General features: G+C 38.0%; 1 protein-coding gene across 2 annotated transcripts in view; it reads left to right on the top strand.

Moving 5' to 3' along the window:
* Positions 1-12,800, top strand: part of LOC126418537 (proton-coupled folate transporter-like) — a 158,755-nt gene that overhangs the window by 62,345 nt on the left and 83,610 nt on the right. For both annotated transcript variants that reach the window (XM_050085349.1, XM_050085350.1), the window contains exon 5: positions 7,476-7,650. In XM_050085349.1, coding sequence (XP_049941306.1) covers positions 7,476-7,650 — 175 coding nt within the window. The remainder of the gene's footprint in view (positions 1-7,475; positions 7,651-12,800) is intronic.

Genomic DNA, 12,800 nt, shown 5'->3' on the forward strand with positions numbered 1-12,800 from the left:
GATTGGAGTGTGGAATGTCAGATCCCTTAATCAGGCAGGTAGGTTAGAAAATTTAAAAAAGGAACTGGATAGATTAAAGATAGGTACAGTGGGAATTAGTGAAATTCGGTGGCAGGAGTAAGAGTATTTATGATGACGTGAATACATGATTATAAGTACAAAATCAAATAGGGGTAATGCAGGAATGGATAGGCTATTATGGACAGCATAGTGAATGCATTATTGTAGCCAAGATATAAATGAAGCCTACACCCACCACAGTGGTACAAGTTTATATGCCAACTAGTTCCGTAGATGAGGAGGAGATTGAGGAAAATGCGATGAGATAAAAAAAATTAATCAGTTGGTTAAGGGAGCTGGAAATTTAATAGTCGTGGGAGACTGGAATTCAATAATACAGAAAGAAAGAGAAGGAAAAGCAGTAGGGAATGGGACTGAGAGAACGGAATGAAAGAGGAAGCCGCCTGGTAGAATCTTGCACAGAGCATAATTTAATCATAGCTGACACTTGGTTTAAGAATCACGAGAGAAGTTTGTATACGTCGAAGAGGCTTGGAGACACCGGAAGGTTTCAGATTGATTACATAATGGTTAGACAGAGATTTAGGAGCCAGATTTTAAATTGGAAGACATTTCCAGTAGCAGATGTGGACTCTGACCACACTTTACTGGTTATGAGCTGCAGATTAAAACCACAATTTATTGGTTGTGAACTGTAAATTAAAACTAAAGAAACTGCAAAAAGGTAGGAATTTAAGGAGATGGGACCTGAATAAACTGTTGCAGAGGGTTTCAGAGGGAGCATTAAGGATCTATTGGCAAGAACAGGGTGTAATCTTACCCTCCCACACATCACCATTATATTTCTCTGTTATTTACGAAAGTTTAAAAATATTTTGAGAGGGGAAAGATGTACAAAAGTAGAACTTTTTACTTATCTTGATTATCTCATTGTTGTCAATGGCTCAAAGTCTTGTCTAGGAGTATATCCTTATAGTTGAAAATTTTGATTTCTTATGTTCTTGATGACAAATAACTGTTGAAGAGTTGCTTGTTGCTATGAATATATTATTATTTTATCCTATTCTTGTAAATCACACTGACTTTACAATTTCCACATTCAAAAAATCAGTAATTACATTGTTGTTGAGAAGTTTAGCAAAATATGTGCGTTTCCATCAGAGGCATGCCCACCACTACTTACATTTTGCAGTACTCACAATTTCCAAAGAGTTTACAAAGTAAAAGAGCTTACAAACTTTCTTGGCAGGAGAAGAGCCTTTACCAAATTATATCATTACTTATTAAATAAATCCAGAAACAAATTATTATAATTAGTATTAGATTGTACAATTAATAATATGAATTTTAAGTATGTCACAAATTTTGTAATTTCAATTATTTTTAAAATAAGAGCAATTTCAACTGATTGTATGTATCGATTGTAACACACTAATTTCTTTTTTATAAATTTTAGCCTGAAATGTAATACAGCATATCCAAAACATACGAATTCTTTTAGTGAAACAGCTGAAATAATTTTAACCTATGCAATAATCAATAGTTTGCATGGTATCAGTTATCCCTATTTTATTTTTTTAAAAAAAAAAAAAAAAAAAAGAGGTAATGTTAGAGGAGGACGATTCATTACAAGGGAAAGGAATACAATAGAAGAATGATGGGTAGCTTTGAGAGATTAAATAGCGAAGGCCGCATCAAGCAGATACAAAGCATCAAGTAGGTAAAAAGACCTGGGCTACTAAAAATCCTTGGGAACCTTGAGGAAGATCGGTTTCGATTCCACAGAAATTTAGGAAGATGCGGGGCAATACTGACCCTACATTTTCTCATAGAAATAGGTTAAGGAAAGGCAAACAAATGTTTGTAGTATTTGTATACTTACAGAAAGTTTTTGATTATGTTGACTGTAATAATCTCTTTTAAATTCTAAAGGTGGTAGGGCTAAAATACAGGGAGTGAAAGGCTATTACAATTCATACTGAAACCAGATAGCAGCTGTAAGAGTCAAGAGGCACGAGAAGGAACCAGTGGTTGAGAAGGGAGTGAGAGCTTATCCCCAATGTTATTGAATATGTATATTGAACAGGCACTAAAGGAAACAAAAGAAAAATTTGGAGTAGGAATTAAAGGCCAGAGAGAAGAAGTAAAAACTTAGAGGTTTTCTGATGACATTGTAATTCTGTCAGAGACAGTAAAGGACTTGGAGAGCAGTTGAATGGAATGAACAGTATCTTGAAAGGAGGATATGAGATGAAAATCAACAAAAGCAAAATGAGGATAATGGAATGTAGTTGAATTAAATCATGTGATGCTGATGGGATTAGATTAGGACATGAGGCACTTAAAGTAGTAAACGAGTTTTGCTATTTGGGAAGCAAAATAACTTATGATGGTCGAAGTAAGGAGAATGTAAAAAGTATACTGGCAATGGCAGGAAAAGCATTTCTGAAGAAGAGAAATTTGTTAATATCAAGTATAGATTTAAGTGTCAGTAAGTGTTTTCTGAAAGTATTTGTATGGAGTGTAGCTAAGTGTGGAAGTGAAATATGTATGACAAACAGTTTAGACAAGAAGAGAATAGAAGCTTTTGAAATGTGGTGCTACAGAAGAATGCTGAAGATTAGATGGGTAGGTCACATAACTAATGAAGAGGTACTGAATAGAATTGGGGATAAGAGAAATTTGTAGTACAACCTGACTAAAACAAGGGATTGATTGGTAGGACACATTCTGAGGCATCAAGGGATCACCAATTTTTTACTGAAGGAAGCGTGGGGAGTAAAAATCATAGAGGGAGACCAAGAGATGAATACAGTAAGCATATTCACTGGGACATAGGTTGCAGTAGGTAGTCACTTCAAGATGAAGAGGCTTGTACAGGATAGAGTAGCATGGGGAGCTGCGTGGAACCAGTCTTTGGACTGAATACCACAACAACAACAACTCTTGTAGCTTAGAAAGGAGTGTTTAGTATGTATATTGCTGCTTTATTACGTGCAGTTTGGTTTTTGTGACATCAATTAGTGTCTGCACACTGAACATCAGGACCATGACAGCCTTTATGTATCACCAGAATTGTTTTGGGTTTTGTGAGAGATCTTTCAGTAAGATTCTGCTAAAGTAGTCATTGAAAGCTTCATTTATTGCTCATTTGGTAGCCAAATATGTTTGCCTCAGAATTACTCTATCTACAGCCCTGTGCTTTGGTTTACATTTAATATGCATTAGTCACTGTTTTCTTAAAAGTTTCTTTGTACTGTCTGTATGCCATGGAGGGTACCTCCTGTGTACTTAATCAACTATTATTCTAAACGTGAGCCACAGTCCCTGTAGTGCTCCTAGCCAGGGAAAAAGGCTACTACTACCTCTCTGAGATATGACACTCTGTGACTTGATCCACCTTCAACATGTTTTAGTTAACTTATCCTTTTTACTTTTGTTATCATTTCAGTATGAGAATCCTCAAAGTAATTAGGTCTATTTATTGCTATTAGATCAAATGTATTCCTGTCATGAGTGGGTATCTGAATTGCTTTCTTTAAGTAGATTTCAGAGGAAGCATTTAATATTGTTTCAGAGGTTGCTTTGTCTTGCCGAGCACTTAATAAACTATCTAAATCTTTCCTTCAGTGATGGAATTATGATTAGTAAGCTGGTGGTTTCTCTAAAGTTTCCAGTTACATCTTGGGATGAGTCTGTTGATCATTGGAAGGACCAAGTTATAAGCTTATATACACCCTTGATAGTGTGTTTTGCTCAGAAACCTCACATGCATTTTTTTAAAGTGCTTTATCTGAAAACTACCTTGAGCAGTTAAACAGAGAACCGACTCATGGCGATAACATATTAGACCTTCTGGTGACAAACAGACCTGAACTATTTGAAAAAGTTAACGCAGAACAGGGAATCAGCGATCATAAAGCATCGATGATTTCAGCCGTAAATAGGAATATTAAAAAGAGTAGGAAGATTTTTCTGTTTAGAAAAAGTGACAAAAAGCAGATTTCAGAGTACCTGTTGGCTCAACACAAAAGTTTTGTCTCAAGTACAGATAGTGTTGAGGATCAGTGGACAAAGTTCAAAACTATCGTACATAATGCGTTAGATGAGTATGTGCCAAGCAAAATTGTAAGAGATGGAAAAGAGCCACCGTGGTACAACAACCGAGTTAGAAAACTGCTGCAGAAGCAAAGGGACTTCACAGCAAACATAAACATAGCCAAAGCCTTGCAGACGAACAAAAATTACGCGAAGCGAAATGTAGTGTGAGGGGGCTATGCGAGAGGTGTTCAATGAATTCGAAAGTAAAGTTCTATGTACTGACTTGTCAGAAAATCCTAAGAAATTTTGGTCTTATGTCAAAGTGGTAGGTGGATCAAAACAAAATGTCCAGACACTCTGTGACCAAAATGGTATTGAAACAGAGGATGACAGACTAAAGGCCGAAATACTAAATGTCTTTTTCCAAAGTTGTTTCACAGAGGAAGACTGCACTGTAGTTCCTTCTCTAGATTGTCACACAGATGACAAAATGGTAGATATCAAAATAGACCACAGAGGGATAGAGAAACAATTAAAATCGCTCAAAAGAGGAAAGGCCTCTGGACCTGATGGGATACCAGTTCAATTTTACACAGAGTACGCGAAGGAACTTGCCCCCCTTCTTGCAGCGGTGTACCGTAGGTCTCTAGAAGAGCGTAGCGTTCCAAAGGATTGGAAAAGGGCACAGGTCATCCCCGTTTTCAAGAAGGGACGTCGAGCAGATGTGCAGAACTATAGACCTATATCTCTAACGTCGATCAGTTGTAGAATTTTGGAACACGTATTGTGTTCGAGTATAATGACTTTTCTGGAGACTAGAAATCTACTCTGTAGGAATCAGCATGGGTTTCGAAAAAGACGGTCATGTGAAACCCAGCTCGCGCTATTCATCCACGAGACTCAGAGGGCCATAGACACGGGTTCACAGGTAGATGCCGTGTTTCTTGACTTCCGCAAGGCGTTCGATACAGTTCCCCACAGTCGTTTAATGAACAAAGTAAGAGCATATGGACTATCAGACCAATTATGTGATTGGATTGAGGAGTTCCTAGATAACAGGACGCAGCATGTCATTCTCAATGGAGAGAAGCCTTCCGAAGTAAGAGTGATCCCAGGTGTGCCGCAGGGGAGTGTCATAGGACCGTTGCTATTCACAATATACATAAATGACCTTGTGGATGACATCGGAAGTTCACTGAGGCTCTTTGCAGATGATGCTGTGGTGTATCGAGAGGTTGTAACAATGGAAAAATTGTATTGAAATGCAGGAGGATCTGCAGCGAATTGACGCATGGTGCAGGGAATGGCAATTGAATCTCAATGTAGACAAGTGTAATGTGCTGCAAATACACAGAAAGATAGATCCTTTATCATTTAGCTACAAAATAGCAGGTCAGCAACTGGAAGCAGTTAATACCATAAATTATCTGGGAGTACGCATTAGGAGTGATTTAAAATGGAATGATCATATAATGTTGATCGTCGGTAAAGCAGATGCCAGACTGAGATTCATTGGAAGAATCCTAAGGAAATGCAATCCGTAAACAAAGGAAGTAGGTTACAGTACGCTTGTTCGCCCACTGCTTGAATACTGCTCAGCAGTGTGGGATCCGTACCAGATAGGGTTGATAGAAGAGATAGAGAAGATCCAACGGAGAGCAGCGCGCTTTGTTACAGGATCATTTAGTAATCGCGAAAGCGTTACGGAGATGACAGATAAACTCCAGTGGAAGACTCTGCAGGAGAGATGCTCAGTAGCTTGGTGCGCGCTTTTGTCAAAGTTTCGAGAACATACCTTCACCGAAGAGTCAAGCAGTATATTGCTCCCTCCTACGTATATCTCGCGAAGAGACCATGAGGATAAAATCAGAGAGATTAGAGCCCACACAGAGGCATACCGACAATCCTTCTTTCCATGAGCAATACGAGACTGGAATAGAAGGGAGAACCGATAGAGGTACTCAAGGTACCCTCTGCCACACACCGTCAGGTGGCTTGCAGAGTATGGATGTAGATGTAGATGTAGATGCAGCTTCAATTTCTGTCTTTTTGGATTTGAGTTTCCTGTCTACTTTGACAAATATATAAGCTCCATTTTCTGTTGGCTTATTATTTCAATACAAACTTAGTTGTTGTTGTCTTCAGTCCTGAGACTGGTTTGATGCAGCTCTCCATGCTACTCTATCCTGTGCAAGCTTCTTCATCTCCCAGTACTTACTGCAACCTACATCCTTCTGAATCTGCTTAGTGTATTCATCTTTTGGTCTCCCACTATGAGTTTTACCCTCCACACTGCCCTCCAATGCTAAATTTGTGATCCCTTGATGCCTCAGAACATGTCCTACCAACCTGTCCCTTCTTCTTGTCAAGTTGTGCCACAAACTCCTCTTCTCCCTGATTCTTTTCAATGCCTCCTCATTAGTTATGTGATCTACCCATCTACTTAGATTTGCTCAAAAAATTCACTGATCTGCCATCTGGATTTTAACCAGCTTTCTGTACTTAATGTTATATGAGTCTCATTGCTTTTTAGGAAAGTTTCAAGCTTTGGGACTTTGTTGTGACTGCTTCAGTGGTTGACCACTACAATTTTGATTTTCTCATCTGTGGGGACATTCCATCTTGTCTTAGACTAATACTTTGCAGTCTTCTACAACTACAATTAAATGTACTGGATACAGAGTCACTAATTTGGAGTGAAAAAACTGAATGACAATATTTACCACCATAGTGAGAAGCAACTATCCCTTTCATAATGCTGATAACATTTATTTGTATGTCTGGACAAACAGACAGTAATGATAATTCATAGCTATCCTAAATTAATTCAAAATAAATTTGCAGATGTCTAGGCATCAGCTGTGTTAAGCACAGATACTCTACCTATTAGTAGCTTATGAAAATTTGTACCAGATTGGTACTTGAAGCCAGACTTCCTGCCTGTCATGAGCAGTCCCAAACTATGGTAGAGAGATGTAGTGATGTAGATGACATGTGGAAGTTTGGGTCAGTCTGGGAGGTGTGCAATGATGATTAAGATGATTAGTCATGATAGGCAAGAAATCTGGGTTTGAGTCCCGGACTGGCAAAAATTTTATGTCACTAACGGGTAATATCTCTATACCTAAAACAGTCAATGCCTAGATATTCACCTTCAATACATTTATTCTGAATAAATGATAATAGGAAGGCACTGGCAAAGCACTTCAATAGAATCTTTCATAGTATGACATTTCTTACATCAGGGCATCCATTCTAAAGTCCTGAACACAGACAATGACAAATCTAAGTTTACAACAAAATATTGCAAATTTGTTTTACAAATCAGTACAGAAATGGAAAGGCTTTGTGCAAGTTAATAATACATTAGTTCTCAGATGTATTGTGAATATGAACAGCTTTTCTGTTTACAGGCTTGGTATGCTTGATGCTTGTATATATATGAGCCTACTCTTTGGTAATGCTGGGGTCACACCACTTTTTGATGCATCAGGGTACATTGGTGTTTACATGACTTCAGCTGTGATCTGCATTACATCCTTCTTATATGTACTATGTTTTGTTCAAGAATCTATTCTCAAACCAATGGTGAGTCAAAACGAAGTACTTCATATGTAGTTTAATCAGTTAAATCACATTTGTTAACACATACAAGCTGTTAATACTATTTTAAACTTACTTAATGAATTACTTAAAGAAGGCTGTTTATATTGAGAGAGGGGGGGAGAGAGATCTGTAGTATTCTTTGCCATAATTTATTATTCCTCCACATTATAACCTAAAACAATATGTAATTCAGTGAAAATAGTGATATCAGAATTTAAATAATAACTCATTCTACAGCTGAATAGTGCTCAATGCCAGAAAATCTTCAGTAAGAACAGTATGTGTATAATTAATTCAGGTAGAACTGGATGACAATGTAGAGTCCATACATAAATAAACTGATTAATAAGTTTATCTTAGCATATTTTGCCCTTAGAAGTGTCTCTTCTTTTATCAATGAGAAAGTCAGAGCTGGCATATATTTTACAGCTCAATGTTCACTCTCTGTTTCTTTATGAAATTGTCTTTTATGGAATTATATCAAAAGTAAGAAAAGTATTTCTTCATCAAAACCAAGAAGTAAGAGTTGTGTAAAAGTAGATGTCAGCAGATCCTGCAGAGGTTTCTTAAATAGTCTTGGAACTATAATACTTACTTTATACAATATTTATTCCTTAATTGTGTTTGTTGCTAACAGCAAGAATCCATTTCTTCTGAACTATGATTTACACAAGAATCCATTTCATGTGAACTATGGTTTACACACTTTCAATACAACACATCAAAATAATTTCAGTGTCTGTTTAGCTTCCTTGTCTAGAGCTCATAGCAAGGTTCTATTTTCTGATTGGAAGGTGTTAAAAACATTTCATCTGATGTAAAGTGATACATTTAGATTCTGTATGAATTCAAAACAAAATTAAAATATATTCTCCACTCCTACACAAATTGTATGATTATTTACACTGCCCAGTCACACTGGTGACTACCTGTCAAAAAGTCTGAACAATCACATTTTTCAGTGTGGACAGCTATGAGATGTGCAGGAAGAGAGGTAATGAGATTCTGGAAGGTACCAACACTGATGTGGAGCCATGTCAACTCTAGTGCTGTGGCCAGCTGCACTAGGTTTCTCACTGTGGATCCATGGCACAAGCAGCCCAATCAAGGTGGTCACACAGATTCTTGATGGGGCTTAAATCTGCAGCAGAGTTTGGTGGCCAGGGGACTTTGCTAAACTCATCCTGGTGCTCTTTGAACCACACATATGCACTGAGGGCTGTGTGACACATTGCACTGCACTGTTGGTAGATGGCCATTGTGCTGAGGAAAAACAAACTGCACATAGGGATGGAGATGGTCCCCAAGCATAGATGCATACTTGTGTTGATCCATTGTGCCACCATAACACTCCCCAGATGATAACACTGGCTCACCACTCAGTGAACATCTAGTTGTGGTACTGGCATGCAAATTTCAGCTTTTGTCACTGATAAACAGCAGTCAGCATGGGTGCATGAGCCAGATACCTGCTGTGGAGACCTATATGCAACAAAATGTGCTGAAGAGTCATTGAGGAGACACTTATAGTAGCATTGTGGTTCATCTGGGCTGTCAGTTGCTCAAAAGTTGCATGTCTACATACCTGTATACAGCTCCATAGCCATCATTTGCTGTTGTCATCTATTGACTGTGGTGCACCATAGTTGCCTCTTTGCCAGTTTTGGATAGTGCCATCTTGCTATGCACAGTATACCTTAATTATGACACCATGCAAAGACTTTATAAACTTAATCATTTTGGAAATGCTTCCATGCTTGGCCTGAAAGCCAGCAGTCATGTACTTTTGGATGTCATATAAATCATTCCATTTCTGGATTATTACAATGGCTGACTGTTTCCCATGTACCCCCAACACACTTTATACACCCTCCACTGCTTACATTGCCCCCTGCTGTCTGTTAGTGGTTATCACAATTTGACCTCAAACATAGATGGTTGTCATATTAATATGACTGGGCCGTGTATATTCAGGGACTGAAGATTCTTTTTAGATCCATGTCTCGCATTTTTATGTTAACGGGCTTCTCTTCTAATGGCACAACCTTGACTTATGTTCTGTATCAAATATCTGTTTAGTGATGTAGAGATTAAACTAGCCCTAGGGGAGAAACAAAAGTTGTTTAATTCAACTGATGAAGTGGCAACATTTTTCAATCTAACAGATTTTCTCTTAATTTTAGTGGTAGATTTTGCTTGAGCAATCACAAACGGTGTAGTCCCGTGGTAGTTCAATGATAATTAATAAAACTTTTTAATATGGTTCACTTATCTTGACTCATTCCACATCCTAGAGAGTATTCCTTCGTTATGGGATCTTCAAAGTGTGATGAATGAATGAGTCATGCACATAGTTTTGGAACTTTTGTAATAGAGTAGAGGTTTCTACAGTCTTGCATGTTGTGTAGTTTCAGTTTTTGACAAGTGTTTATTTGTGTTAAATGTAACTATCTCACAGGCACATCACATTTTGATCTCGGTAGTCACTTTTGTTGAAATTAATCCTTGCCTTTCCTAATGAAAATCTACACTGAAAGTGTTAAAAAAAGATATATACGATGAAATAAAATTTCTCATCCAAGTTTTGCATTTGAGAGATCTCAAAAGCAGTTGTTAATGGAAACAGAGAGTAGTCAAACCTGAGGAAGAATGCTGTAGCCTACAGCATTTCTGGCCTATTTGCATTATATTTATTTCCACTTCAAACTATTTGTTTGTGTGTCACTGCTGGTTTATGGGTAATTCATAGAAATAAGGTTGATTGTCGAATAACAGTCACCCTTTCAGTAGACATAAATCTTTGCAGTGAAGCATAAAACATTCTCAGACCTTTTGCCACATCAGTTCAGGGTAATACCTCATATTATGTGCACTGAATAAAAACAACGATTTGGTGATACTAATTTTACAACCACAATAACTGTGTTATCACTGTGGCAATACAGTACTAGTACTATATTCCAATTAAAATTACTTTGTAACTGACATTTCAGCAAGTCAAGTGGTAGGGTCCAGCCACCAGCTAATCATTGTTCTTTCTTGTGCATCATATGCTCACTGTATTGCCTGTTTTGTAGGTACATGCAGCAGCTTGTGAAGCATGGATGCCTGCACCTTGGCAACACTGCTCCTGACAACCACAATATATCAGTCACAGAGTAATTTTAATAAGAGTATACTGCTGAACGGCCAGCAGCCTTGCCACAGTGGTAACACCGGTTCCCATCAGATCAGCAAAGTTGAGCACTGTTGGGCTAGGCTAGCACTTGGATGGGTGACCATCCAGTCTGACAAGCGTTGTTGGCAAGCGGGGTGCACTGAGCCCTTGTGAGACAAACTGAGGATCTACTTGATTGAAAAGTAGGGGCTCTGGTCTCGTAAACTGACATAATGGCTGGGAGAGTGGTGTGCTGACCACATGCCCCTCTATATCCACATCCAGTGACGCCTATGGCTGAGGGTGACACAGCAGTCGGTTGGTGCCATTGGGCCTTCCAAGGCCTGTTCAGACAGAGTTTAGTTTAGTTTATACTGCTGAATGTGCCTAGTTGATAACAACAAAATATTCCTCTAATATATACCTGAAATGAATTGCAACCAAACTACAGTTTATGCTATTGTCTGTATTTAAACTAAAAGCTTATTTAATGAGGTTTCATTAACGCTCTTCACCGATGCCTACTGTGTGCAGGAACTGGTGTTAACAGCAAAATGGTGCACCAATTGAGCTTAAAACAAATGTTAAAGCTTCATGAGCCTCCATACAGTGTAGATAATGCTGTGAAATTTCTAAGTTTTGAGCACTGATGGCCCAAATAAATCAATGTTCTGGACCCAAAGAATAAATATATTTCCTAACTGTTTGTTGCACCATGAAATAAACACAGATCCCAATTGTAGCACACTCAAAGAATTACAAGTCCAGAGTGAAGCACTAGCCACAAATAAATACAAAACGTAACTGTTTGTCAAGTCACAAATAAATGCAAATTTATTTATTAATTTATTTATTCCGTGTGATCTGATGGTACACAGTGTGTTGCAGATGTCAGAAAATATCATTTAACATTGTTAACATATATTAACATAAGCCTATAGTATCCTAATGTATTATATTGCTCAATGTTTTCAATTTAACACAAACAGTAAGGTTACTGTTCTAAGTATTCATTTACAGAGTAAAAACAGTGACACAACAAATATGACTTCACGGCTTTGCTAAATTTTATGTTGTCTTCGATGGACTTAATACCAGTGGGAAGATTGTTGAACAGTTGCAGGTCCATGTGGAAAACTCCCTTTTTACACTGTTGAGTGTTTGTACGTATAACATGCAGGTTTGTGTTTTTCCTGGTGTTGTGTTCATGTATTTCATTATTTTTTACGACTCTGGGATCAGTTGGCACTATGTGTTTTCTGAAGAATTTTAGAGTCTCAAGAATGTAGAGGCAAGGCAGTGTAAGGATTTCCAACTTTCTGAAGATGGGTTTGCAGGAGTCTCTGGGTTTGCTCCCAGTAATAATCCTCATTGCTCTCTTCTGGATTCTGAATGTGCTCAGAGCAGTTGGAGCATTTCCCCAGAATATTACACCATATTTTAGGTGGGCTTGTATATAAGCGTAGTAGGCACTGGTTAATGTTTTCAGGCTAGCACATGTTTTCAGTACACTCAATGCATAACAGCCAGTACAGATCCTGGTATTTACCTTTCCTGTATGTGTATTCCATTTCAGGTTATCTTGAACCCACAGACCTAGGAATTTGAAAACAGTGTTGGTATCTATTGACTGGTTATTTATAGTGACAGATGGCTGAGAGGAATTTGCATTTTGTGTTGTGTGGAAGTTCATGGAAGCTGTCTTTCTGGTGTTGATAGTTAATCTGTTGATTTTTGCCCAGTTGCTGAGTTGATCCATAGCCAAGTTCACAGCTTTTTGCACAGCCTCTGTATTCTCCCCTTTGAGGAGTACAGTTGTGTCATCAGCAAATATTATTGTTTTGTGTGCATCAACATTCAGGCTCAAGTCATTAATATACAGGAGGAAAAGTAGGGGTCCCAATACAGAGCCCTGTGGAACACCCTGCTTTACAGTTTTATTACTAGATAGTATTTCGGTTATTGAGTTGCTTTG

The sequence above is a fragment of the Schistocerca serialis genome, chromosome 9 (assembly GCF_023864345.2).
Source record: "Schistocerca serialis cubense isolate TAMUIC-IGC-003099 chromosome 9, iqSchSeri2.2, whole genome shotgun sequence".
In the NCBI taxonomy this organism is placed as follows: Eukaryota; Metazoa; Arthropoda; class Insecta; order Orthoptera; family Acrididae; genus Schistocerca; species Schistocerca serialis.